The sequence below is a fragment of the Molothrus aeneus genome, chromosome 11 (assembly GCF_037042795.1).
Source record: "Molothrus aeneus isolate 106 chromosome 11, BPBGC_Maene_1.0, whole genome shotgun sequence".
Taxonomy (NCBI): domain Eukaryota; kingdom Metazoa; phylum Chordata; class Aves; order Passeriformes; family Icteridae; genus Molothrus; species Molothrus aeneus.
The window spans coordinates 20,347,142-20,370,790 of NC_089656.1; the positions used below are offsets into that span (position 1 = coordinate 20,347,142).

The 23,649-nt window shown below is 63.1% G+C and overlaps 5 protein-coding genes across 8 annotated transcripts in view; 2 read left to right on the top strand and 3 right to left on the bottom strand.

Annotated features, from left to right (window-relative positions):
• Window positions 1–163: 163 nt before the first annotated feature.
• On the top strand, window positions 164–3,305 carry CDK10 (cyclin dependent kinase 10). Of its 2 annotated transcripts, XM_066557428.1 has the most exons (13): window positions 164–313; window positions 410–482; window positions 908–979; window positions 1,071–1,173; window positions 1,290–1,371; window positions 1,710–1,777; window positions 1,927–1,979; window positions 2,070–2,139; window positions 2,217–2,276; window positions 2,353–2,476; window positions 2,558–2,697; window positions 2,797–2,849; window positions 2,926–3,305. In XM_066557428.1, exons 1-13 carry the CDS (start codon window positions 182–184, stop codon window positions 3,021–3,023), a joined length of 1,128 nt encoding a protein of 375 aa, XP_066413525.1. In that variant the 5' UTR covers window positions 164–181; the 3' UTR covers window positions 3,024–3,305. The 2 variants fall into 2 exon arrangements, with proteins under 2 accessions (XP_066413525.1, XP_066413524.1); XM_066557427.1 differs by having other exon boundaries at window positions 2,353–2,697.
• A 387-nt stretch (window positions 3,306–3,692) lies between these two features.
• SPATA2L (spermatogenesis associated 2 like) lies at window positions 3,693–4,936 on the bottom strand. Its single transcript, XM_066557199.1, has 2 exons — window positions 4,589–4,936; window positions 3,693–4,511 (listed from the first exon to the last, which is right to left on the bottom strand). Exons 1-2 carry the CDS (start codon window positions 4,934–4,936, stop codon window positions 3,693–3,695), a joined length of 1,167 nt encoding a protein of 388 aa, XP_066413296.1.
• Window positions 4,829–9,399, bottom strand: VPS9D1 (VPS9 domain containing 1). The gene is made up of 16 exons (XM_066557362.1): window positions 9,283–9,399; window positions 8,739–8,811; window positions 8,562–8,654; window positions 8,301–8,463; window positions 7,900–8,011; window positions 7,698–7,760; window positions 7,494–7,546; window positions 7,328–7,415; window positions 7,128–7,213; window positions 6,578–7,038; window positions 6,334–6,463; window positions 6,063–6,256; window positions 5,910–5,991; window positions 5,693–5,797; window positions 5,363–5,474; window positions 4,829–4,937 (listed from the first exon to the last, which is right to left on the bottom strand). Exons 1-15 carry the CDS (start codon window positions 9,397–9,399, stop codon window positions 5,399–5,401), a joined length of 1,896 nt encoding a protein of 631 aa, XP_066413459.1. The 3' UTR covers window positions 4,829–4,937; window positions 5,363–5,398.
• Window positions 9,400–9,536: 137 nt separating this feature from the next.
• ZNF276 (zinc finger protein 276) lies at window positions 9,537–17,485 on the top strand. The gene is made up of 11 exons (XM_066557597.1): window positions 9,537–9,681; window positions 10,983–11,292; window positions 11,493–11,545; window positions 12,177–12,662; window positions 13,505–13,583; window positions 14,603–14,683; window positions 14,990–15,100; window positions 15,175–15,250; window positions 15,610–15,727; window positions 15,981–16,080; window positions 16,711–17,485. Exons 1-11 carry the CDS (start codon window positions 9,537–9,539, stop codon window positions 16,994–16,996), a joined length of 1,845 nt encoding a protein of 614 aa, XP_066413694.1. The 3' UTR covers window positions 16,997–17,485.
• The window catches only part of FANCA (FA complementation group A), a 33,599-nt gene continuing 27,355 nt past the window's right edge, over window positions 17,406–23,649 (bottom strand). For 2 of the 3 annotated variants that reach the window (XM_066557596.1, XM_066557595.1), the window contains exons 36-43: window positions 23,262–23,374; window positions 22,470–22,611; window positions 21,343–21,405; window positions 20,062–20,167; window positions 19,618–19,693; window positions 19,115–19,256; window positions 18,462–18,551; window positions 17,406–17,671 (exon numbers count right to left, since the gene is read on the bottom strand). In XM_066557596.1, coding sequence (XP_066413693.1) covers window positions 17,564–17,671; window positions 18,462–18,551; window positions 19,115–19,256; window positions 19,618–19,693; window positions 20,062–20,167; window positions 21,343–21,405; window positions 22,470–22,611; window positions 23,262–23,374 — 840 coding nt within the window. In that variant the 3' untranslated portion in view covers window positions 17,406–17,563. Of the gene's footprint in view, window positions 17,672–18,461; window positions 18,605–19,058; window positions 19,069–19,114; window positions 19,257–19,617; window positions 19,694–20,061; window positions 20,168–21,342; window positions 21,406–22,469; window positions 22,612–23,261; window positions 23,375–23,649 lie in introns of all 3 variants that reach the window. The other variant, XM_066557594.1, reaches the window with a different exon arrangement.

A 23,649-nucleotide genomic window follows, 5' to 3' on the forward strand; every position in this document is an offset into this window, starting at 1 on the left:
CGACACGGGGCGGGGCTGAGGGCGGGACTGTGAGGAGGCGGGGCTAAATGGGGCGGGGTTATCACAGGCCAGGGTCGCTATTGGTCCCTCTCTAACAACGGTTTCCAGAAGCTTAATGCATGTAGGCGGGGCTTGAGGGTGGGCGGGGCCTGCGGCAGCATAATAGCGTGCGTGCGCGGACATGGCAGCGGCTGAGGCGGCGTCAGAACCGGGGCCAGAACCGGCACCGGGACCGGCCGAGCCTGAGCTGGAGCCCCTGCGGCTGCGGCGGCTGTGCGGAGACGGCTTCTTCGAGGTCCCGGCGGCCGATCGGGTGAGTGCGGCGGGTCCCGGGGGGTGGGAGGGCTGCGGGCCGGCGGGGGGTTCCGGTGAGGAGCCCTCGGGGCTGAACGCGGCTCTTTGGCTTCAGCTGGGACGATGCCGCAGCGTGAAGGAGTTTGAGAAGCTGAACCGGATCGGAGAGGGCACGTACGGCATCGTGTGTGAGTGCGGGCTGTGCTTCCCGGGCGGGAGAGGCCGTGCGGGACCGGGAAGGGCTCTCGGGGTTAATTTCCACTCCCTGCCCTGGGTAGGGATGGCATTTCCACTGGATGCCCTCCACGAGATCACGCTGCTCTGTCCAGCCTGGCCTTGGGCACTGCCAGGGATCCAGGGGCGGCCCAGCTTCTCTGGGCACCCTGTGCCATGGCCTGCCCACCCTCACAGGGAAGATTCCTTACGGATATCCCGTCCATCCCTGCCCTCCCCTGTGGGAGCCATTCCCCGTGTGGAATCCCAGCACGGTTCGGGTCGGGAGGTGCCTGTAGCCCCCACAGTTCCCCCCTGTGGCTGAGTGGGGGGGCTGAGGTGGGGTCGGGACAAAGCCAGGTGTGTGTCCTGGTGCCAAGGTGGCCTGTGCTGTCCCCAGACCGTGCCCGGGACACGCTGACCAACGAGACAGTGGCACTGAAGAAGGTGCGGATGGACAACGAGAAGGATGGTAATGGAGGAGCAGGGGGGACAGGGGTGGCTCTGTCCTGGCTCTGCCTCCAGGCTGTTCTGCAGCACTGTGTTCCTCCCTCCCTTCCCAGGAATGCCCATCAGCAGCCTGCGGGAGATCACCCTGCTCCTGCAGCTCCAGCACCCCAACATTGTGGAGCTGAAGGACGTGGTTGTGGGAAACCACCTGGAGAGGTGAGAGTCCCCTGTCTGTCCTCCCTGTGCCTCCCAAACCTTCCCTGGAGGCCTGAGCTGCCTCAGCAGCCAAAGCTGTGCTGGGGGAGGCTCTGACCTTGCCTTGTGTCCAACAGCATTTTCCTGGTGATGGGATACTGCGAGCAGGACCTGGCCAGTCTCCTGGAGAACATGCAAACGCCCTTCTCAGAGGCTCAGGTACAGGCTGGGGCAGGATTTGGTTCCAGCACTCATGAGAGGGTGCTGCTATTCCACGTGGGCACTGTGAAGGGCAGCCTAGACCCTGAGCTGGGGGATTCCAGGGATTCTGATGGAGCTGGGCTTTGCTGACTCTCAGGGAAGCCTTCCAGGACTTTACAGGCTGGGTTTGGGGCTGGAACAAAATGTCAGGGAAACAGACCTGGGAGAAAATGTCCACCCAGAACCCCCTGGAAGGACACAGGGATGGAGGGACTGCAGGACACCCCAGTGGGTTTGGGCTGTGTCCAGTCAGTGCTGCTCCCATAGAGGTGACAGCTCCTGTCTTCTGTCCCCAGGTGAAGTGCATCATCCTGCAGGTGCTCAAGGGCCTGCAGTACCTCCATGAGAACTACATCATCCACAGGTGGGAGTGGCAGGCTGGGGCTGGGGGGACAAAGGGGGGTCTGGGGACACCTCCCATGTCCTGGGAGCACCGGCAGGGCAGGGAGGCCATGGAACGATGGGATTGGATTTTCTGTGTGGTCTCTCAGCTCCAGCTGCTGTTTCCCACAGGGACCTGAAGGTCTCCAACCTGCTGATGACCGACAAGGGCTGTGTGAAGATAGGTGAGTCCTGGCACCTGCACTGGGCCCTGGCTGTTCTGTGCCATGAGCACAGCTCAGAGCTGGGCTCCCTCCTGTCTCTCTCTCTTGCAGCTGATTTCGGCCTGGCACGCACCTACGGGATGCCCCCTAAGCCCATGACCCCCAAAGTGGTGACCCTGTGGTGAGTGGCAGTGCCAGGGTGGGTCCCCTAGCAGGATGGGCTGGTGCCAGCTCTGACACCGAGTGTCCCCTGCACAGGTACCGCGCACCAGAGCTGCTGCTGGGCATGACCACCCAGACCACCAGCATCGACATGTGGTAAGGGAGGGGCTGAGGCTGCCTGGGGGGCTGCACGCTGCAGGGGGGTCACTGGAGAGGCTCCTGTGCTCTGCAGGGCTGCTGGCTGCATCCTGGCCGAGCTGCTGGCACACAAACCACTGCTGCCAGGCACCTCTGAGATCCACCAAATCGACCTCATCGTGCAGCTCCTGGGGACACCCAATGAGAACATCTGGCCCGTGAGAGCTCCCTGCCCATTTTCCCCCTGTCCCTTTTCCCTGGTGCTCCCCTGGCCCCTCCTGACACTCAGTTTCCCCCAGGGGTTCTCCAAGCTGCCCCTGGCCACGCAGTACACCCTGCGCAAGCAGCCCTACAACAACCTCAAGCACAGGTTTCCCTGGCTCTCAGAGGCTGGGCTGCGACTGCTCAACTTCCTCTTCATGTATGACCCCAAAAAAAGGTAAGAGCCAGGCAGGATGTGGGGTGGGCAGGGCAGGGACCTGCCCCACACTGTCCCCCAGGCTGGGGTGGTCCCTGCCACTTGTCCTTGTCCCCACAGGGCTACGGCCAAGGACTGCCTGGAGAGTTCCTACTTCAAGGAGAAGCCCTTGCGTAAGTACTCCCCGTGCTGGGGCAGGGCAGGGCTGGGAGGCTTTGGGCCCTGCTGACCCCTGTCTGTGCCCCACAGCCTGTGAGCCAGAGCTGATGCCCACCTTCCCACACCACCGGAACAAGCGGGCGGCCAGCACAGCCGTGGAGAGCCAGGCCAAGCGCAGCAAGCCCTGAGCTGTGCCCTGGAACAGGCCTGACGTGTCCTGGCTGAGGGCGATTCTCTCAGCCCAAGAGTCCCAGCGCCATGGGGACGGCTCCTCCATCCATCTGCCCCTGCAGGACAGGGCAGGCTCCAGTCTGCAGCCGGCTGTGCAGGGCCCCAGAGCCAGGAGAGAGATGGGGCCCAGGGCTGCCCAGGCTTGGCAGGGTCAGTCCCGTCCCAGGCGGGTCCTGGTTTGTGCTGTCTGTGGGGGAAACCCCGACTCTGCCATTAATAAAAGCATCTGGCAGTGGCAACATTGTGTAGAGTGACTTGATTCTTTGGTGCCAGCAGGAGTGGGAGAAGCTGTGGCTCTGCTCTCCTTCCTCTGTGTCACCCTGGGCACAAGGATACTTCCATGACAGCCCAGGTTCTGCCCTCCTTTAAGTGGATCCTGGTCCCCACTCTCAGGGAGCCAGGAGCTGCTCCTGCAGGGTCACGTGCTGTCAGGTATCACTGCACCCCTTCCCCTGGCCCAGGCATCTTGCTCCCCCTCACCAGGACAGAACATGCCATGCTGAGGCAGCCACTTTACTGATGCACAGAATAATTTACAGCAGCAGTGCCTGGGCTGGAGCAGGGCCTGGCACCGCTGTCTCGGGGGCCGACGAGTCCGGGTCCTTGTGCCAAGCAGCAGGGCCGTGTCAGGAGCTGGCTGCAGAGCCCTGGGCCAGTAGCATGTCCAGCTCGGTGCGCTGCAGCCAGAGGCGCTGCTGCCGCTCCCCATGCAGCTCCTGCCCGCGGTGCCGGCTGCGGCAGGCGCGGCCCAGGGCGCAGCCGCCCCCGTGCAGCTGCCGGCATGTGCTGCAGCAGTACGAGGGCAGCATGCCCTGCTGCAGGCATGAGTGCAGCTGGTAGCAGGGCAGCTCTGCTGTGGGCTGGGGGGAATCCCGGGGCTCCCCCAGGACCTGGGGCCTTCTGCCACTCCCCACCATCTCCGGCTCTGGGAAGAGGTGAGAGGAGGTGTCCGGATCAGTGCTGCCCACAGGCTCTGGCCCAAGTGTGCTGTTGCAGCGGCCCCAGCCCCTCGTGGGCACATCCTGGGGGTCCCTCCACAGTGCTGGGGGGGCTGTGTCCCTGCTGCCCGTGTCCTCAGGGCTGTCTGGCCTCTCCTGATAGAGATCCACGCTGTCACCGCAGTCCGGAGCCACCCTGGGCCGTGTCCCCAGGTCCTGCAGCATCTCCAGGTGCCCCTTGGCACCCCCGGGCCAGTGCCGTGCCTCCAGCAGTTCCTCGGTGCAGGGCTGTCTCAGCTGCAGTGCCAGCTCTGCCAGGATCTCACACTCCAGGCGGCAGGCCAGGAAGCCAACAGCGGCGGCGATCAGCGCAGGCCCCGGGGGCAGCCGGCCCACGGCCAGGCAGTGCCGGTCCCGCCGCTCATAGCCCAGCCGGCCCAAACTCCGCAGCAGGTCGGCTTCGGGGAGCGCCGGGCGCAGCAGGTGCACATAGGCGCCGGAGAAGGTCTGCAAGGAGAGCGGGGAGCGTGGCTGAGGGTGTCTGGGTACCCCCACACCATCCCCTTGCCACCTCGGGGCCTCACCGGGATGGTGCCGAACTCCCGGCGCCACGGGAAGAGGTAGAGGTTGACGGCCGCCAGCTCCAGCAGCCGGAAGGCGCTGGCCAGGCCTCGCAGCGCCAGCCCGGGGTCGGGGTGGTCCCGCAGCCCCCGGGCCAGCAGTGCCAGGGCGTCCTCCTGCAGGGCCTCCAGCAGCGCCGGCTCCTGCTGCAGCCGCTGCCGCAGCCGCTCCGCCACGGCGGGGCCGGGGCAGGTCCCGGCGGGGCCGAACTCCCGCTCCAGAGAGCGGCGGTACTCGCGGTGGAACTCCTGCCGCAATTCCGGCCCGTAGTCCTGCCGGTGCTCCTGCCGCAGCGCCGAGCCTGCACACATCCTGCGGGTACAGCAGCGTGAGACCCCTCCCCGGTACCCCGGGACCCCCTCCTGAACCTGTGAAGATCCCCCGCCAAAGCCTCGGCTCCGGAACTCCGCTCCCCCGAGGCCTCCCGGGCACCTCCCTGGCCCCACTTCCCCCGGTGTCACTCCCCGGCCCTGGTTCCCCCCGTATTCCTGCACCGAGGCCTCCCGGTGTTCCCAGCCAGCCCCAGTTCCGCCCCGGTCCAGGTTCCCCTGCACCTGCCGGTCCCGGTTCCCCTGCACCTGCCGGTCCCGGCCGCTCGCGCTCCCGTCCCGTTCCCCTTCCGCGCGCACCGGGCAGGAACGCACGCGCCAGCCGTAACACCGCCCCCGGGGTGGGGCCGAGCCCCGCGCCACAGCGCCCCCTGCCGGGCGGGAGGACCCGCGGAGCGGCGGCAGCACCTGCCCGGGGTCTGGGGGTCCCGCGCCGCCTCCTCCTCACTGCAGCGACTCCACGTAGGACAGGGCGCTCTGCAGGGACGTCAGGCAGTATCCCTCCTCCCCGATCAGGTACCTGTGCCCACAGCCATCGCACTGTCACCACCGGGACACCACCACGGGCACCGCGCCATCATGGCTGGGACACTGCCATGACCAGGACACCATCACATCCACCGCCCCTCAGCCCTCCTGCTATTCTGACCCACTCCCCGCCCTCACAGCCCCGTCCCAGGAGAGTGCTGGTTTCCTGAGCCCGGGGGTGCCTGCACGGCCCGGCACCCTGGCACGTACCCCTCATGGATGAACTCCTCCAGGGCCGCACACTCGGAGAGCAGCTGGGGCAGCCCCGTCTGCAGCACCACGTAGGACAGGATGGGCAGCAGGTCGTCTGCCCCGCTGTGACAACAGGAGCCATCAGCCGTGCTGGCCACAGGGACTGGCACCCCAACACCGCGCTGGCCTCAGGTCCCACACCTGCCCCTCGCTCCCCGTGCTCTTCTGCACTCACATGGCGGCCGTGGCTAGGCTCCGGCCGTCCCGGGTGCCGCAGTACTCCTCGGCACACTCGCAGATGCCGCGCAGGGCCCGCACTGCGGCACAGGGCGGGCGTCAGGGCCGCCGCCACCCCGGGCGCCCGCCCCGCGCCCCCAGCGCCGCTCACCGATGCACTCCAGCTTCCTGCGGGGACAGCTCTCCAGCGGGATCAGCCGCAGGTCCTGCACGGCCGAGGCGTACGCGGGGCGGCCGGGGCCGGGCGGGAAGAGGCGCGAGGCCAGCCCCATGTCGGCGGGGCCGGCGTGCCGGTGCCGCTCCATGCTGCGCGCCAGGGCCGCCTCGCGGGGCTGCTGCACGGTCCTGCGGGCACGGAGGTGACGGGGGGTGCCAGGAAGGGGTCAGTGGGTCTTGGACCCCCCAAAGAGGGGTCGTGGTACCTGTAAAGGGCCAGGAGCGGGGCCCACAGCGGGGGAAAGAAAGCCTCCTCCAGGCAGGCCAGGCACTGGTCCTTGCCGGCGGCGGTGCCGAGCCCCTCGAAGGCCAGCAGAGTCAGAGCCAGCAGCCTGTCTGGGAAAGGTGAGACACGCAGCACGCTGGGACCCCTGTCCTACCCACACTGGGACCCCCATCCTGCCCACCCTGTGCCCCCCGTCCGCCCCCGCTCCCTCGGCTGTCCCTCACCGATGGCATTGTGGATGTCCCTCACGACGCCCTTCAGCAGCTCCGGCAGCGCCGTGTCCTGCCCGGAGCTGGCCGGGGGCTCTGTGGGGGCCCAGCCCTCAGGGGACGCCAGGAACCGCTCCAGGTCCTCGAAGGAGCTTTCCCGGGGGGGCTCGGGGGGCTCGGCGGGCCCCGGGGCGCCGCTGTCGGCGAGGGGGGTGCTGGACTGGCTGTGCCGCAGCGCGGCCGGGCCGTGCTCGGGCACCGAGAACATGCAGTGCAGGCTGCGGGACGCACGGAGCCGGCGGCCCCCGGGCTCGGCGGGCAGCGAGGAGCCCCCCGCGTCCAGCGACAGGAAGGACAGAGCCGAGGGGGAGGCGGGGGAGGCGTCGGCGGGGCCGCGGCTGATGGCGGGGTAGAGCCGGGCGTACACCGCGCACTGCAGCCGCCGCAGCAGCTGCGAGATGGGGTGCTCGGGGCAGCTGCGGGCAGAGGGGTGGTGTGGGCGGGGGGCACCGGCAGCAGCCACAGCCCCCTCGCTCTGGCAGGGCCATGCCCACCCCAGCAGTACCTCAGGAGGCAGGAGAAGAGCCCTGACACCACAGAGAGATCCGCCGGGCTCCGCTTCAGCTGCGCCTTCCATTGCCTTGGCCAGTCCTGGGGAGTGTCCAGGGCTGGTCATGGGATGGTGCAGCACCCTGCCCCATGGCACAGCCTCCTGCCCCGTGGCACAGCCTCCTGCCCTGCCAGCAGCCCCTGGCACACACTCACATGGTCTTGCTCATACTCAAGGATGGCAGCGTAGAGTGCTCGCTGCTCCTGCTCCTCGGGGGTGAGTGCCACGCTGCTGGAGAACCTCCTGGGGACAGCCCGGGCCAGTGAGGGCACCGCTGGGTGTCCCCAGAGCTCAGGGTCCCGCAGGGACATCCCCACTCACCGGTTGGCCGCCTCCTGCAGCCGCAGCCGCCGCTCTTCCATCTTGCGCTGCAGCTGGGCCAGGCACAGTTAAGGGACCAGAGCCACTCAGCCACTGCCCTTCACCCTTCTCCATCCCCCAGCTGGGACCCCAGAGGCCTGTGTGGGGTGGGTGACAGCCAGGACAGGGCAGAGGCTCTTGGAGCAATCCCACTGGGAAGGATACAGTCTCCTCCCGGGCCTTGGCGATCACCAGGTTCTCCATCATCTGCCGCTGCAGGGACAGCGTCTGCAGAGCAGGAGGGGAGTTGGGAACATCCACCCACGCCCCATGGACACCAGTGGGGAATGGGGGTCCCCCAGGGACCCTCTCCCTGCCTGGCAGCCGGCTCTGTCTGGCTCCCAGCTCCTCCCCAGCCCCCACTTGCCAGGGATGTTTTCTGCACAGCCTGGCTTGGGTTCAGCCGCGCCACCCGCGCCTCGTAGGCCGCCTTCAGCTTCTGGTTCTGCAGGGAGGCCTCCTCCAGCGGGGTCAGCTCCCTGTAGGAACAGCCTCAGCACTCGCCACAGGGCACAGGACACGTGCCAGGACCACATCCTGCTCTGTGACCCCGCAGGCGGGCATGGGGCCACCGCCAGTCCTTGTGTGGCAGTTCTTGCCAGACCCCGTGTCCCAAACCGCTCGTGTTTGAACCCCCCATGTCCTACTCGCTGTGTTTGAGTCTCCCACATCCCAGCCCTATATCCCAGCCCACATCAGCCCCCCATCAGCTCCACCACCCTCTGTCCCAACCCCATGTCCCAGCTCCCAGCTCCGAGCCCCCCGTACTTCCGTGCGCTCTGTGCCTCGGCGATCTGCAGCTTCTGGAAGATCTCCGGGGGCAGGAACGGCGAGAGCTTCCCCCCCTCGTCCGAGCAGACGCGGCGGTGCCTGGGGAGGGGCGCCGGGCCCCCGCCCCGCTCCTGTGCAGCCGCTTTCACCTGGGCTTTCCCTGGGGAGGGGGCAGGACAGGCCGGCTGTGCCCCACCACCAGCCTGGCCCTGCGGGGGCACCCGGCTCCCCAAAACGGGACCCGCACCCCTCACTCACCCAGCGCCGCCGCAATGGATTTCACCCTCTCCAGGCACTGCTCCGCCAGCTTCAGCAGTTTCGGGGTGTCAGGGGTCACCCCTTCGCTGTTCTCTGTGGGGAGGGCGTGTTGAGGGCACTGCAGGACCTGCACCCACCGCCCTGGTTCCGCGGGGGGCACACGGGGTCCTGCCCTACCTGTCCCTGCCGCCTCCTCCTGCAGGGCCTGGGCGATCAGCGTGATGCTCTTCAGGTACTCCACGTACGCCTCCTGCCAAGGCGGGGGCTGAGCAGGGACCCCGCGGAGGGGAGCTCGGGAGCCCCTCCGGCCTCGGGGGATCGCAGCTCCGGCTCCCAACGGGAGATGGGGGAGCCCGGGGATGCGGGGTCAGCCCGGGGATGCGGCCCCGGCAGTGGGGCCTGAGTCCGGGGCCGCGGGGGGAGCCCCGGGGTGCCGGATGAGAGCGGGGATGCCGGATGAGAGCGGGGGTGCTGCCCTGCGGCTGGGGGTGAGGCCGGGGGACGAAGCCGCGGGATGCGGGGAGAGCCCAGGGATGCAGGAGAAGCCGGGGATGCGGAGGGAGACCCGGGATGCAGGAGGAGCCCTGGGATGCAGGAGGAGGCCGGGGATGCAGCCCCGGGGATGGGGGTTGAGCCCGGGGATGCGGAGGGAGCCCCGGGGGTGCAGTCCCGGGGCTGCGGCCGAACCCGGGGGTCCCTCCCCGGCCGTGCCCGCGCTCACCCTAGTCCGCCCGGCGCTGTCCATGCCCAGGGCGCCGCTCGCCGCCCTCATGGCTCCCTGCAGGCCGCGGCCCCCCCGGCCCGGCGCGGGCCCCTCGCCGCCCCCCGGCGCGGCCATGGCCGCGGGGCCGCCCGGAACGGCGCGCTGGGGCCGCGGGCCCGCCCGGAGCGCGGCGGGACGGACCGGGCGCGGCGGGTCCCCCCGGCCGGCGGGGGCGCTGCGGGCGGGCGGAGTCGCCGGGCCCGGCGGGGACGATGAAGCGCGATCGGCGCGGGCGGTTCCTGGCGGCCCCGGGCGGCCCCCGGGCCCCCCCCGCGCCCCGCCGGACCCCCGGCACGGCCGCCCGCGGCTCCGAGCCCGCCGAGCCCCCCGCGGCCGCCGCCTGCGCACCGGAGGCAGGTGAGGCCCGAGCGCGGGGACCTGGGCGGGGGGAGCGGGGGCACGGCCGGAGCCGCTTCCCCGGGGCCGGAGCCGCTTCCCCGGGGCCGGAGCCGCCGCGGGGGCACCGGCGGGACCGGCCGCCACCGGCACGGGCTGCGAGCACCGGGTACGGGCGAGGCTCGGTGTGGCGGGGCTCCCTCCGCACGGCCGGGTCAGAGCCCCCGTCCCGGGGCTCGGTACCGAGCGGGCGGCGGGTCAGAATTTGCCCGTTTGTGTGGAGTTTCTGCCTTCTGAAACACGGAACATCCCGGTGCCGGTAACGGCAAGGTAAGGAGGAATTCGGCTCACGGGGAGGGAGAGTGGGGGCACCTCCCGCTATCTCGGGGTGCTCGGCCGCTGCCTGCTCCGGTTTGGCGGTGACCAGGACCCTCCCTCCATCACGGTTTGAGCGTGGTCGGGACCCTCCCGCCATCCCGCTCTGGGGGTCCCTGGGACCCTCCCGCCGTCCCGGTTTGGGGTTTGGGGTGCCTGAGACCCTCGCGCCGTCCCGGTTTGGGGTTTGGGGTGGCCGATACCCGGGTGTGCTGCAGCTGGGACAGGAGATAAGCGGGATCTCCAACGGCTCCGGTGCGTGCTGAGACACCGGCGCTGCCCTGGGACAGCGGCTGGCATGCGGGGCACTCTCAGTCGGGGGGGTTCAGCCCCCCAAGACTCTGCCCCGGGAGGCGCTGCCCTGTCCCATCCCTGTCACCAGCTCCGCGGGATGTGGTGAGACCCCCATCGCTCCCGGCAGCCCTGGGAGCCCGCTCCATCCCAGGGTTCGGAGTGGGGCTGGGTTGGATCAGGGCCGGGAGGGGGCCGTGCTCGGGGTTCCCATCACACCTGAGGTGCAGCAGAGGGATGGAGATCATCCCACAGAGCGGGGATGGCACAGGTGACACTGCTGGGTGACACTGCCCCACGCCAGGGCGCTGCTGGGGAGCTGAGGGATGGGACAGCCAGCGCTGGGGCAGCCAAGGGACACAATGCCAGATGTAAATCCTTGGGAGATAAACACCCGGGAAGAGCTGCTGAAACCAAGGGATGGCATTGGCAGAGTCCCCGGAACCCCACAGCGCGGAGCAGGCTCTGCCACTGGCACAGTGGGGTCAGAAGGGCTGATTTTGGGTCAGCTGCTCTCAGAAAGGTCTTTTCCTGCCTGGATTTTCCGTGCTTTGCTGAAGGCAGGACTTGGGCGGCAGCTGGGATGAAGGGGAGGGGAGCACCTTTGGCTGCCTCGGTGCCACCCCTCAGCAGCCGCGTTTGTTCCTCCCGGGCAGGAATCGGCCGAGCCCTGAGCACCGGCTACTGCCGCCTGTGCCACGGCAAGTTCTCCTCGCGGAGCCTGCGCCATGCCTTCGGCAAGGTGCCCGTGCTGGGGGAGAGCTCGGAGAAGCAGCGCCGCGTGGACCAGGTGTTCTTCGCCGACTTCCAGCGGCTGGTGGGCGTGGCGGTGCGGCAGGACCCCGCGCTGCCCCAGTTCGTCTGCAAGAAATGCCATGCCCAGTTCTACAAGTGCCGCAGCGTCCTCCGCACCTTCATCCAGAGGGTGAACGCCTCGCCCACGGGCCACGCCAAGTCCAAAGGAAAGTACGTAGCCTTCCTCACCTCTGGGAGCAGCACCGTGCCGTGCTGCCCCGTGTTTCCCCATGCTGCCCCATATTCCCCCATAGTGCCCCGTGCTGCCCCCTGTTCCCCCGTGCTCCCCCGTGCTGCCCCCTGTTCTTCCATGCTGCCCCATGGTCCCTCTGCGACCCCCAAACCCCACTGTGCCCCTCTGGTTTTTGCAGGAGCAGCGGGGTCCAGGCACAGCCGGGTATGGAAGGAGGTGCCTCCTGCCTGGGTGAGTGCCCACTCCCCTTTTCTTTCTGCCTCAGCACCAGTGGAGGGCTGGGATGATGGGTGGTGGGAAATGACCACGTCTGGAAGGGCTCTGGTGTCCTTTGACACAGCTGGTTAAGGTTCTCCTTCCTCCCTTTGGCTGCCCAGGAGTATCTTCACCTTCCTGAGCTGGGCCAAACTGGCAGAGGCTCACCTGGGGGTGGGAAGAGCAGACAGAGCAGATTTGGGTGGCAGTGCCAGACCTGTCCCAGCTGGTGTCGGACACTGGTGACAATTGGAAATACCCTTTCAGCTGTGAATGATGGAGGCAGATGGTGCAGCCTCTGTCCCTGGAGATGTTTAAGGAAAGACTGGATGTGGCACTCAGTGCTCTGGAGTGGCTGACAGGGTGGTGTTTGGTCATGGGTTGGAGTCGGTGATCTCAGGGGTTGTTTCCAGCCTCAGTGGTTCTGTGAGGAAACAGGAGCAAGCGCTGGCACTTCCCCAGTGAATGAAATGAAATTTTGGGAAGAAAAACGGGGTGGGTCCCACCTGCCTTGTGGGGCAGCCCTGGGGTGGGGGGAGCAGACCCACATCCCCGCGTGCCCCCCGTGCCCAGGCCTGACTGCGCTGCCTCTCCTCTCCCCGGGCAGTGGAGCTGATCACGTCGAGCCCGCAGTGCCTGCACAGCCTGGTGCGCTGGGCGCACGCTCACGCGGGCGGCTGCGCCTCGGTGCCCGCGCTGCGCAGCGTGCTCTCCTCCGAGTACTGCGGGGTCCTCCGCGCCTCCTGGGGCTGCGCCGACGGCCACGACTACATCATGGACACGGGCTCGGACTGCGGCTCCGCGCTGCTCGACAACGCCGCGGCCGCCCAGCGCGACTGGAGCAAGGGCTCGGCGCAGCAGCGCCTGACTGACAATGGTGCCGAGGCTGTTCCCGCTCCCAACGCCCAGCACGCTGCAGCAAGGACAGCTCCTGGCCAGCAGCCCGCCAGCACAGGGAGCACGGCGGTGCCGCTGAGCCTGGAGAAGGAGCCCACTCAGGACAGGGATCCGTCTCCCTTGCGGCTGGACGGCGCCACCTCCGTCCGGGAGCAGGCCCTGCCGCAGCCCGTCTCCCCTCTGAGCACTGCCACAGGTGAGGGATTTGCTTCCTGAGATCTGTCCTGGCCTCAGGGGAAGGACAGGGAGCTGGAGAGGTGGCCCAGGGAGCGACAAGGGGCTGGGGCCTCTTCTTGGAGACTGCTGTTCCTCAAGGAGAGCACAGATCCTTCTGGGAGGTGCTCAGAGACTGGCCTCTGAGTGAGGAAGAAGATGCTGAGCCGTGCAGAAGGGACAGGGGAACACAGGGTCATAGTCCTGGCCCTGTGTGCTGTTCCCATTCTGATAGAGGGGAGACCCTGCTGCCAGGCTCTTCCTGGGGATATGGAATGGTCACTGGTTTCTCAGCACCATGTTTGCCAGATGTTTCTTTTGCCTCGACCCTGAAGCTGGGTTTCCCTGCTGTGCAGCAGCTGATACTGAATCCCAGGAGGCCCTTCTGCCCCTAAAGGAAAACTGCTGAGTGGGTGTGGGCTGGGTGCAATGCCCCAAACACCACTAACAGAAGTGAGGAATTAACACCCGTTTTGAGTTCCAGAAGTGGGGCTGTGTTTAGCTCTAGCACCCACAGGAGATGTCAGCTGCTGGACACAAGAATGGCAGCTGGGACTTGCCTGGGCACAATTCTTTCAGTTACAGGTGTCACAGGAGGAACCAAAAGCTGCTCCTGGGAGCTGCAGGGTCAGGGTGGAGCACAGGGAGAGCTGTTTCTGGGCAGAGGGGACAGTTTGGTTCAAGCAGTCACTGATTGCCACGGAGCACGTGTTCCCCACGGTGTGACCACGCGAGTGCAGCCGGAGCAGGCGGCTCCTCCTCGGCCGCTGGGGCTCTGCTGCTTTTCCTTGTAACCTACCGTGTTCTCCTTCCTTCCTTCCCTAGGCCAGTTGAGTGGGAAGCAGGTTCTGTCTGCAACGTCGGATGAGCGGGTAAAAGACGAGTTCAGTGACCTTTCTGAGGGGTGAGAGAAGAGTGGGTTTAACATAGCCTAAATGTCTTCTTTGCCAGTGGGAACCCCCAGCCCGGAGAGCTCTTTCTCCACCAGCGCCGGGGGCTCGGAGCAGTGGCTCTGCTGCAGCCGTCACAGAGCTCATGGCACTGGGGCTCTGAGCTCCCTCCTGAGCTCTGGGGGGTTTGCACACACGTGTGCTCCATGTTTGCGGGCTGCTCCCAGCGATCCTGGCCCTGCTTGGTCCCCTCTCTGCTGGGGAAGGAGCCGTGCCGGGAGCTGCTGTGGGAGAGCAGTGGGAGCGGGAATGCAGGCACGGGGTGGCACGTGGAGAAACCACCTTGTTTGCTCCTGGGGAGAGCCTTTAACTGGGAAATGGGAGAGGGAGGGACCTGGCAGCTCTGCAGTCTGTTGTGAGCGAGGATTTGGCTCAGTCTAACACAGGGGTTTGGAATGGGGCTGTAAATACACGAATCCAGGCATTGAGAGTCTAAAGGGCCAAGTGCAGAATGACTCCAGAGTCAGCTGAGCCTGTCAGCTGTCACATTAAAAGGGCCGCAAGGATTTATTGCCTATTTCCTGTCTTCAGGAATTAATTGCTTCTTGTATGGCTTAAGGCCTAAAAGGAGGAAAAAGGAAAGTCCAACTGTGGCTGTTACATTTGAGGGAATACAGAATGACCTGCTGCTTCATTAACCTGCGCCAGACAATTGTGTGACATTCTTGCTCCACAAAATTCCTTTTCCCAGTAGAGGAAGCAGCAGCCACATCCCTCACCCATGAATAGATCCTTTCAGTAACAGCCATTTTTTTGTTCTCCTGACAGTGGTTTGATTATTCTTGCAGAGATTTAGCCTTAAAAGGACCTGGTTTGGGTCCTTGCTGCGTTCACCGGCGCTGTGTTTGCCTGGGGAGAGGACGGGGAGGAGAACACGTGCCCTGGGGGAGATGGATGTGCTGGGAATGGGGAACTGCTGGTGCTGAGGGTCAGCCTGAGGTCACCTTGGTAAAGGGCAGCTTCTCCCTCTCAGGGACTTCTTGAGCGATGATGAAAGCGAGAAGAGAAACGTGCAGTCCTCAGATGACTCCTTCGAGCCTTACCCCGAGAAGAAGTAAGGGGCTCTCAGGGTGGGTGGGGAGCTGGTGCCCACCCCTGTGGGGCTGACATGTCTTTCCTTAGGGCTCTGTTCCCTACACATTCCTGCCTGGCAGGTCACAGAGATGCCCCCAAGCTCCCCACTGGGTTAAACTGGCTGGGCCCTCATCCCCAGCCTGGCACAGCCACAGCCTGGCTCATGTACCTGGGGCTGTGTGTGCTTCTGCTCTGCCAGGTCACAGCAGGTCGAACAGCTGGGGACACTTTGGTGGGTCTAAAACCAAGATCAAGTCTTAAACCACTGTCCTTTTCTTTCTTGGAGGGTTTCTGGCAAGAAAAGTGACAGTAAAGAAGCAAAGAAGGCAGAAGAGCCCAAAATAAGGAAGAAGCCGGGTCCTAAGCCAGGCTGGAAAAAAAAAATCAAATGTGAACGGTAAGGACGGCCCCTGAGGACTGGGCTGGGCTGCAGCCCCACAGCCACAACACCTCACACACCTCTGCTTGCAGGGAGGAGCTGCCCACCATCTACAAGTGTCCTTACCAGGGCTGCACCGCTGTCTACAGAGGGGCTGATGGCATGAAGGTGAGCTCGGGCTCTGCTCCTGTCCCACACTGGTGGCTCCCAGCACTCTGGAGCCACTTACATTGAGCAGAGGATCCCTGCTGGGTTTAATTCCCCACCCTGCTCTGCAGGAGGCAGTGAGCCACTAAGAGCAGCCTGCTGGGAGTGCTGGCCTTTTCCAGGCTCTGGCTCTCCCTGTTTTATCCTGAACCCTGCCTCTGGCTCACAGCAGCTCTTGGAACAGGCTGCACTGTGTCCTGCTGAAGCCCCTGCTGCCAGGGCTGGATTGGGATGCAAATCCTGGTTTTGCACCTGGTGGTCTCGATGTTTTTTGGGCATCCAAGTTGCTCCCTGTCAGAAGCTCTGTCCTTGCTTTGCAGAAACACATCAAGGAGCACCACGAGGAGGTGCGGGAGAGGCCCTGCCCTCACCCTGGCTGCAACAAGGTGTTCATGATCGACCGGTACCTGCAGAGGCACGTCAAGCTCATCCACACAGGTGGGTCCCAGCAGCTGGCAGGGCACACACACCCTCCTGGCACCCTCCTGGTGCCCTGTTAGGGGGTGCTGAGGCTCTGGGGGAAGGGGACACGGGGCTCCCTGTGTGCCTGTGAACGTGGAACAAGCTATTGTGCAGGGGAGGGGTTCAGACTCGCACAGGGAGCGTGGCAGCTGCGTGTGCAGGGCACATCCCAGGATACAGTTCCATCCCAGGAGCTCAGCAGAACCATGACTCCCTGTTTCTGTGGCAGAGGTACGGAACTATATCTGTGATGAGTGTGGGCAGACCTTCAAGCAACGCAAACACCTCTCGGTCCATCAGATGCGGCACTCGGGAGCGAAGCCCCTGCAGTAAGTGATTCCAGTGGGATAGAGGGGTCAGTCACTGACCCTGGCACTGTAATCTGGGATGCAAACCCTGCCTGGAGCTGGCAGCATCCTGCCTGGATCACTTTAAACAGAATGAATGAGGGCAGGATCATGGAGCACCTCTGCTATGAGAAAAGGCTCAGAGTGCTGTGTGTGTTCAGGCTGGAGAAGATTCCAGGGAGACCTTAGAGCCCCTTGCAGGGCCTAAAGGGGTTCCAGGAGAGCTGGAGAGGGTTTTGGGACAAGGTTCTGGAGTAACAGGACAAGGGGGAATGGCTTCCCACTGCCAAAGGGCAGGGTTAGATGGGATATTGGAAAGATACTCCTTCCAGTGAGGATGGTGAGGCCCTGGCACAGATTGTGGATGGGGAGTCTGGAAGTGTTCAAGGCCAAGCTGGATGAGGCTTGGAGCAGCCTGGGATAGTGGAAGGTGTGGGGGATGTGGATAATGGCAGGAGATGGGATGGGATGTGCTTTAAGGTCCCTTCCCACCCAAACTGTGCCAGGACTCAGTGATGCAATGAAGTGTCCATTCCCAGCACCTGCTCCAGCCCCAGCCCTGCTGGCTGAGGGAGCAGCAGCAGCTGGTGCTGAGCCCCTGTGCCCCGGCAGGTGTGAGATCTGCGGGTTCCAGTGCCGCCAGCGCGCTTCCCTCAAGTACCACATGACCAAGCACAAAGCCGAGGCCGAGCTGGAGTTCGCCTGCGACCAGTGCGGGAAGCGCTTCGAGAAGGCTCACAACCTCAACGTGCACATGTCCATGGTGCACCCCCTGACCCAGGCTCAGGACAAGGGCAAGGCGCTGGAGCCAGAGCCCCTCCTGCTCCTCACTCCTGCAGGGACTGCGCAGGGCCAGGCCGTGAAGCCAGAAGTGACTGCGGAGCCCGAGCCCACCTGAGGGGCCCGAGCCAGCCCAGCCCAGCCCAGCCCAGCCCCGTAGGAGCCGTTCCAGCACCGGAAATTTTTAATCTACGTTTTAGTCTCCCAAAGAACTCGGTGGAATTAGCTTCAGCTTGCTCAGAAAGGCTTGTTCTCATGCAGTGATTGCCATGCTCACGTCTGATTCAGCAGTGTTGTACTCAGAGTGTCTAATCCCAGGGGGAGGGACCTTGGCAGCACCTCCGTGTCCCCAGCCCCACGCACACGTACAAACCAAGTTGGCCACAACTGTTCCCTGCCTGCACAGAGGTGCCCCTGGGGGCTCCAGGGGGACAGAGGACAGTGGGACAACTTTAAGGAGACATTTTGTTTTGGAAAAGAAGGAAAAAAAAAAACCAACAACATAATTATGAGTCCCAAAGCAAGTCTAAACTGAAAATTTGTAACCTACTTTTTATTGTAACAAGAGCTTCATGGTTATGCTTGTAATAAATTATTTACAAAGTAATTTGAAAAAAATTGGCCCAGGTGAGAAAAGTGGCTCCTTGTGTTAGGTGTAGGTGAGGTCTTGGGCTGAGTCCATTCCTCAGAAGAGTTCCAGCTCTTCCTCCAGCTCCACATCCACAGCAGGCCGGGAGAAGTGCAGGATGCTGGCTGCCAGCTCTGGGTCCAGTTCTTCACAGGTGCTGAGGAGCTGGGGAGAGGGCAGGGAGCCAGATTAGATCTGCTCCAGCTTCCTCAAAGCCAGTTCCAGCAACACCAGGGCCTTTTGCTGCCTTCTCAGCCAAGCACAGGCAGAGGAGGGGGAAAGTTCCACCCGTGGCTGTGGCTGTGTCTGACAATTCCCTTGGACCGAGCAGGAACAGCCACATGAGGGCAGGGCTGGATGTGCTGGGAACGGTGGAGGATGTGGAGGAGGCCATGGCACGGCTGGGCATGAGGTGTGCCCCTGCTCCCAGGTGAGTCAGAGCAGCACGGGCACCCCCAGGTGAGACAGAGAGCACAGAGCATCCCCGGGTGGGTCAGGGGAGCACTGAGCATCCCCGGGTGGGTCAGGGGAGCACTGAGCATCCCCAGGCTGGTCAGGGGAGCACTGAGCATCCCCAGGTGGGTCAGGGGAGCACTGAGCATCCCCGGGTGGGTCAGGGGAGCACTGAGCATCCCCGGGTGGGTCAGGGGAGCAGGGAACATCCCCAGGTGGGTCAGGGGAGCACAGAGCATCCCCAGGTGGGTCAGGGGAGCACAGAGCATCCCCAGGTGGGTCAGGGGAGCGCTGAGCATCCCCAGGCTGGTCAGGGGAGCACTGAGCATCCCCAGGCTGGTCAGGGGAGCACTGAGCATCCCCAGGTGGGTCAGGGGAGCACAGAGCATCCCCAGGTGGGTCAGGGGAGCACAGGCTTGGCACAGGTAGGGGATCAGTGCCCGGGGGAGCTGCAGCAGCACTCCCAGCTCTCACTGGCAGGAAGGGGGAGCACTGCTCCTACCGGCTGGATGTTGCCAAGGCTCTGGGCAGGGCAGTGGGGGATGGCTCCCAGCAGGAACTGCCGGGCTGCAGAGATCAGCTCCAGGGGATCCTGCGCGACACAGGAGAGACAATGGAGGCAGAAGGTCACCCTCAGCCCAGCCCCTGCTCCAGAAGAGAAGCAGAAGCCACAACCCCACACCCGAGGCTGTCACAGCTCAGAGGGCAGGGGGGTGTTTGGGGTTTGGGAGCAGCCCTGGCAGTTCTCTCTGTCCCAGGGGATGAGGAACCTGCAGGAGCTCCCTCTGCTCTGTATGGGAAGGTGGGAACAGGAGAGATGCTGCAAGTGCTGCTGCAGGGAAGAGCTGAAGAACAGGATCAGTTACAAGAGGTTTTGAGCTGGAGAGGGGTGGATTTAGACTGGATATTAGGAAGAAATTTTTCTCTGTGAGGGTGAGCAGGCCCTGGCACAGGTGCCCAGAGCAGCTGTGGCTGCCCCTGGATCCCTGGCAGTGCCCAAGGCCAGGCTGGACAGGGTTTGGAGTACCCTGGGACAGTGGAAGGTGTCCCTGGCCAGGGCAGGGGGTGGAACAGGAGGAGGTTTAAGGTCATATCCAACCCAATCCATTCTGGGAGTCTGTGACAGGAGAAGAAAGGAGTCCAGGCTTTGCTTACGTGCTCTGTGGGGTCTTGATCAGACTGTGGCAGGACTTGCCCTTCCACAAAGAGCTGCAGCAGCTGGATGTACATCTGGAGTGCCACGCTGAGGAAGGTGGGCTCCTGCTGGAGCAGCTCCTGCTGGAAGCTGGGGGTGAGGCTGGAGGGGGTCACAGATGGGCTCTGTTAGCTCTGGGTCCATGCACACACACAGGCACCAGGCAAACACAGCTGCTGCTCTGCCCTGTCTGATTGGGTCCCATGGTGTGCAGGGCCACCCCAGGAGGCAAAGCCAGCTCCAAAACCTTGTGTTTGGAGCACAGGGCTGAAGGGACACTGCTGGCACAGCTCTTTAGCAAAAGGTGCAGAGCTCCTCAAACAGCACCGAGCCTGATGAGGTTCTCTGTGGCTCAGGGAAGGGGTAACTGTGCTCACCCACAGGCCAGCAGTGCTGTTAGCTCTGTGCCAGCTGCTGTGGGTGCCAGCCATGCCCCCATGCCCCCTCCCAGCCCAGTCAGTACCTGTAGAAGGCCAGGGGCAGGAGCCGGGTGTGCCGCTGCGAGGCCGCTCTGTGCAGGACATGGCAGCTCCCAGGGGCTGCAGGGACACAGAGAAACACTGAGGCCTTCAGAGGGCCCCACCTCACCCCTCCTGCCCCTGCAGCAGCACAGGGCTGGCACAGTTTCCTTCCAGGCCACAACAAATGCAGGTGCTTGGGGGTGGGGACCAGCAAGAGAAGGAAGTTGTCCCCTTGGGCTTTCCCTACCAGCAGGGCCAAGACTGATTTCAGTCATTCCTGACCATCAGCTGGGTCTGCCGTACTCTGGGGTAGGAGCAGGATGGTCTCAGCTTTCACACAAGTGTTTTTAGTGCTGCTTCCAAAGGCCCAGCAGCCCCTTCTCCCAGGGACACTCCAACCCAGGGATGGGTCACCCGTCCCTGCAGCCCCTGGGGACAGGACTCACCTCCCTCTGCTGAATGGAAGAGCAGTGGCCAGGCTGTGCCCCTCCCTTGCAGGCACTGCAGGATCTGCAGGGACCATTCCAGAGATGTCTGGAAATCCACTCCTTCCTGGGTGTCAGAAAGGAGAGGCCTCGTTGCTCTTGGGCTGTGGTTGCATCAGAGCAGGGAGGAGCCCCCACGAGAGACTGCACATGAAGTGCTCTGCTAAAGGACCCCAGGAATTCACCCCAAGTCTTTCCCTCACCTGGCAGCCTGGGTTCCCCCAGGGGAATTGGGCACCAGAGCAAGGCTGTGCCTTCCTCACCAAATCAGGCCACCAAGGGCTCCACTGAGAGAGGGCAAGGCTGCACCATGGAATGGTTTGGGTTGGAAGGGACCTTAAAGATCACCCAACTCCACCCCTCTGCCATGGGCAGGGACACCTTCCACTAGACCAGGCTGCTCCAAGCCCCATCCAACCTGGATTAACCAAGAGACCACTGCACATCCTGCACCCACCCCACTGGAGCAGCTTCTGTCCCTCCTGACCTTTCTAGTGACCTCATGTCCTGGGATTATTGTGGGGTTTATTTTCATTACTCATTTCACGTGGATTAACACCAGCTCTGTCTGCTCAGGATGTTTCTCTCCTCCCTGGCTCTTCCCACAGACTCTCCCAAGGGCAGACTGAGACCAAGTGGTTCTTTGTGCCTTGAATCTGCTCCCTGATCCCATCTGGGAGGTGACTCCCCAAATGGCTGCACTTCAAAGCTGAGGTGACAGCACAGGGGCAGAAACAAGCCTTCACAGGCAGCAGGATGCTCAGGGCAGGCAGCTCTGGAAGCAGCCTGTCATCTCTGCTCCTTCACAAATAGCATTAAACCATTTGGAAACTAATGTTCCTCCTTCCTGGGCAGCCCTTCTCCCATGAAGTACCACATTCCAGCCTGAGGAAAAACATCATCTGACAGCTGTGAGATGCTGCACAGAAGCTGAGTGAGACACGAGGTTCCTGCACTACCTGGGAGGTGCAAAGTCTGATCAGCAAACTGGAAATAATAAATCATCCAGGAGGAGAAATAAAAGCAGTGAAAGGGAGATAACGTCAGGGAGAGGAAAAGCCAGGTTTAATCTGATGGGAACAGAAGGGCTTTCAGCAGGCTTGTCTGGGGTGTTGCTGATCCCTTCCTCCTGGCAGAACGAGCTCCCAGCCCTCCCAGTGCTGCTACAAAGCATTTTTGGGCAGCAAACCAAGCTGATCAGACACATCCAGTGCCAGGAGAGTTCCCTGGGACTGAACTCACCTTTGGTGCTATTCTGGCTGAGATGAGATCCAGGAGTGAGAAGAACAGCAGAGCAACAAGGAGCTGCAAGGAAAAGAGGCTGCCTGTGAGTTGTGCCTGTAGGGGTGACTTGGAACTTGGCCTTTCCAGTCAGGGAACATAAAACATTTCACCAGGTGCCTTCCCAGCCTGGACCTGATGAACCACAGAGTGTTTCAGCTGCTGGGACCCCAGGTACCCCCAGCCCTCCCATGGCTCTCACTGCCCCTGGCAGGAATTCAATTCAGCCTCCAGGGATCCTGAGGTGGAAGCTGCAGTTATTCCCTGTGTGCTCTCAGTGACACCAGGTCCTGGCTGGCAGCTTCTGGCTCCAGCCCAGTGCAATCAGTGGAGGAGTCAATCCCACAGGAAGAGGAGCTGCTGCCTGCAGCAAGGAAACCTCCAGAGTAAACCTGAGGTTCTGCTTCAGCACTGTCACCTGTGTCCCTCTGGCACAGGGACACTCGCCAGGCTGAGCTCTGACCCTGGCTCTTCCCTGGAAAATCAGAGCCAGACCTGCAGGGCAGCAGCCCAGCTCCCTCCTCAGCAGAGCCTTCCAGAGAATTCCCCCTGCACTGAGGTGACAGCCTGAGCCACTTCCTGCACCAGATCTGGGAAAACCCTCAGGAAATCTCTCTCTGGGAATCCCAGCACAACTTCCCAGAGCCTTAAAATGCCTGCACTGCTGTCTCACAAATGTCCTCCATCTCCTTAACTTCCCAGCCAAGTTGACTGAGCTAAAATCCACAAGGACTGCTCCTGTTGGAGGGAGAGGGAATCCTGGCACACCATGGATTGAGCTCTCCCTCTCTGCAGGGCTCTCTCCAGCTCCAGTTTTTAAAGCAGCTGTTGAACAGCCTTCACAGATTTCCCAGGAGCCAGAGTCTGAGGTAAAAGATAGAGCTTGGAACAACTTTGCCTCGAGGATAAGAATTTAGCAACTGGCAATTTACAGCCACTTTTTATCAACTATCCACCAGCAAGATTTGCCAACAGGGGTCACCAGGGGTGCAGCTCTATCTCAGGACAACTTCTCTCAGTTAGAGACCCCCTGTTTGTGGTTTTCAGGTGTAGGAAAGAGCAGAGGGATGAAGTGCACCCGGCCTTGCCTGCTCTGCACCAGTCCCCAGCCTCTCCAGTGCCTCTGTCCCTCGTCCTCGTGGTGAGTGCTGCAGGATGGCCCCGTGCAGGAAGGCAGCTGAGAGCCAGGGCGGGTCAGAGACAGGGAAAGCTGCTCCTGAGCAGAGGAACCTGGAAACAGAACAAACATGTCATGGGATTGCAGGTAAAAAAGGGGAAAAGTCCTGCTGTGAATGAGGAGGAAAGCGGGGACTTGGGCAAAGGTGCAAATTGTGACTGGGACAAGAAAATAAATAATTCTCTTCATGGAGACAGTTGTAAAGAAGCCAAAGTCTAGAAGCAGACAGAAGCATTCTCCAATCTCTTTTATCAGCAGAGACTCCATACTACAGAAGCATGTGATCATCACCTGCCATAACCTGCAAGGAGATTCTTACAGAAATTCCCAATTCTGGAGAAAAGCTGCAGAGCACTGACAGTGTAGGGAGAGGTAAAGGAGGAAGCAGCCAGGGAGCAGCTTCAGCAGCCCAGATTCCCCCAATGCAGGGAGCAAAGGGTGTGGCAGCTCCTGGAATGACTCCAGACTGTGCTGAGGCTTTGCCCAACCAGGGCTCTGCCTTCAGCCCCCTGGGCAGAGATTCCCTTGTGCTTATGGGAAGCACTGTGACCCACACCACACACAGGGCCAGACTCAACCATCCTCACCCATTTGGAGTTGAGGCCCCCAGAGGAGTCTGTCTGGAGCTGTCCTGGCAGCCTCAGCCCACGAGAGCCCCGCATCCCCCAGGAGAGCAGCTCCCTGCTCCATCCCTCACACACACCTGGTGCCTGAGCTGTGCCAGCCCCTCAGCCTGGCCAGTTCTCCTGCAAGGGGAGCCCCAAAGAGCCTCTTCCACTGGGAGCAAAGTGCTGGCTCCAGCCTCGGCCACCAGAGCTGGGGACAAGGATGGAAACAGCAGCATTAGGAGTGGGGTGCTCAGTGCTTGCAGTCAGGTACGGCCAGGGACTCAGAGAAAGGGGATCTTCCCCTCTCCTCAGTGAAAAAGCCCAAGGTGTACATGCACACATCAGAAATGGGAGAAATTTCACATCCTGGAAATGCAGAGGGTCAGTTGTGTGCTCACACCATGGTGCCCTGGGACTCCTCTGCAGGAGCAGCCAGAATGAAAAAGCTGCTCCACAGGGTGATGGCCAAGCTCAACACATGCA

Excerpts from the sequence above, each read along its gene's own strand:
- CDK10 (XM_066557427.1), top strand. The coding sequence starts at position 182 with ATGGCAGCGGCTGAGGCGGCGTCAGAACCGGGGCCAGAACCGGCACCG. Across the intron at positions 314-409 it reads AGGTCCCGGCGGCCGATCGG|CTGGGACGATGCCGCAGCGT; the intron begins GTGAGTGCGGCG and ends CTTTGGCTTCAG. Across the intron at positions 2,850-2,925 it reads CTTCAAGGAGAAGCCCTTGC|CCTGTGAGCCAGAGCTGATG; the intron begins GTAAGTACTCCC and ends TGTGCCCCACAG.
- SPATA2L (XM_066557199.1), bottom strand. The coding sequence starts at position 4,936 with ATGTGTGCAGGCTCGGCGCTGCGGCAGGAGCACCGGCAGGACTACGGG. Across the intron at positions 4,512-4,588 it reads GGGAGTTCGGCACCATCCCG|ACCTTCTCCGGCGCCTATGT; the intron begins GTGAGGCCCCGA and ends CTCTCCTTGCAG.
- VPS9D1 (XM_066557362.1), bottom strand. The coding sequence starts at position 9,399 with ATGGCCGCGCCGGGGGGCGGCGAGGGGCCCGCGCCGGGCCGGGGGGGC. Across the intron at positions 8,812-9,282 it reads ACAGCGCCGGGCGGACTAGG|GAGGCGTACGTGGAGTACCT; the intron begins GTGAGCGCGGGC and ends CCGCCTTGGCAG. Across the intron at positions 6,464-6,577 it reads GGACATCCACAATGCCATCG|ACAGGCTGCTGGCTCTGACT; the intron begins GTGAGGGACAGC and ends CACCTTTCCCAG.
- ZNF276 (XM_066557597.1), top strand. The coding sequence starts at position 9,537 with ATGAAGCGCGATCGGCGCGGGCGGTTCCTGGCGGCCCCGGGCGGCCCC. Across the intron at positions 9,682-10,982 it reads CGCCTGCGCACCGGAGGCAG|GAATCGGCCGAGCCCTGAGC; the intron begins GTGAGGCCCGAG and ends CCTCCCGGGCAG. Across the intron at positions 11,546-12,176 it reads AGGAGGTGCCTCCTGCCTGG|TGGAGCTGATCACGTCGAGC; the intron begins GTGAGTGCCCAC and ends CTCCCCGGGCAG.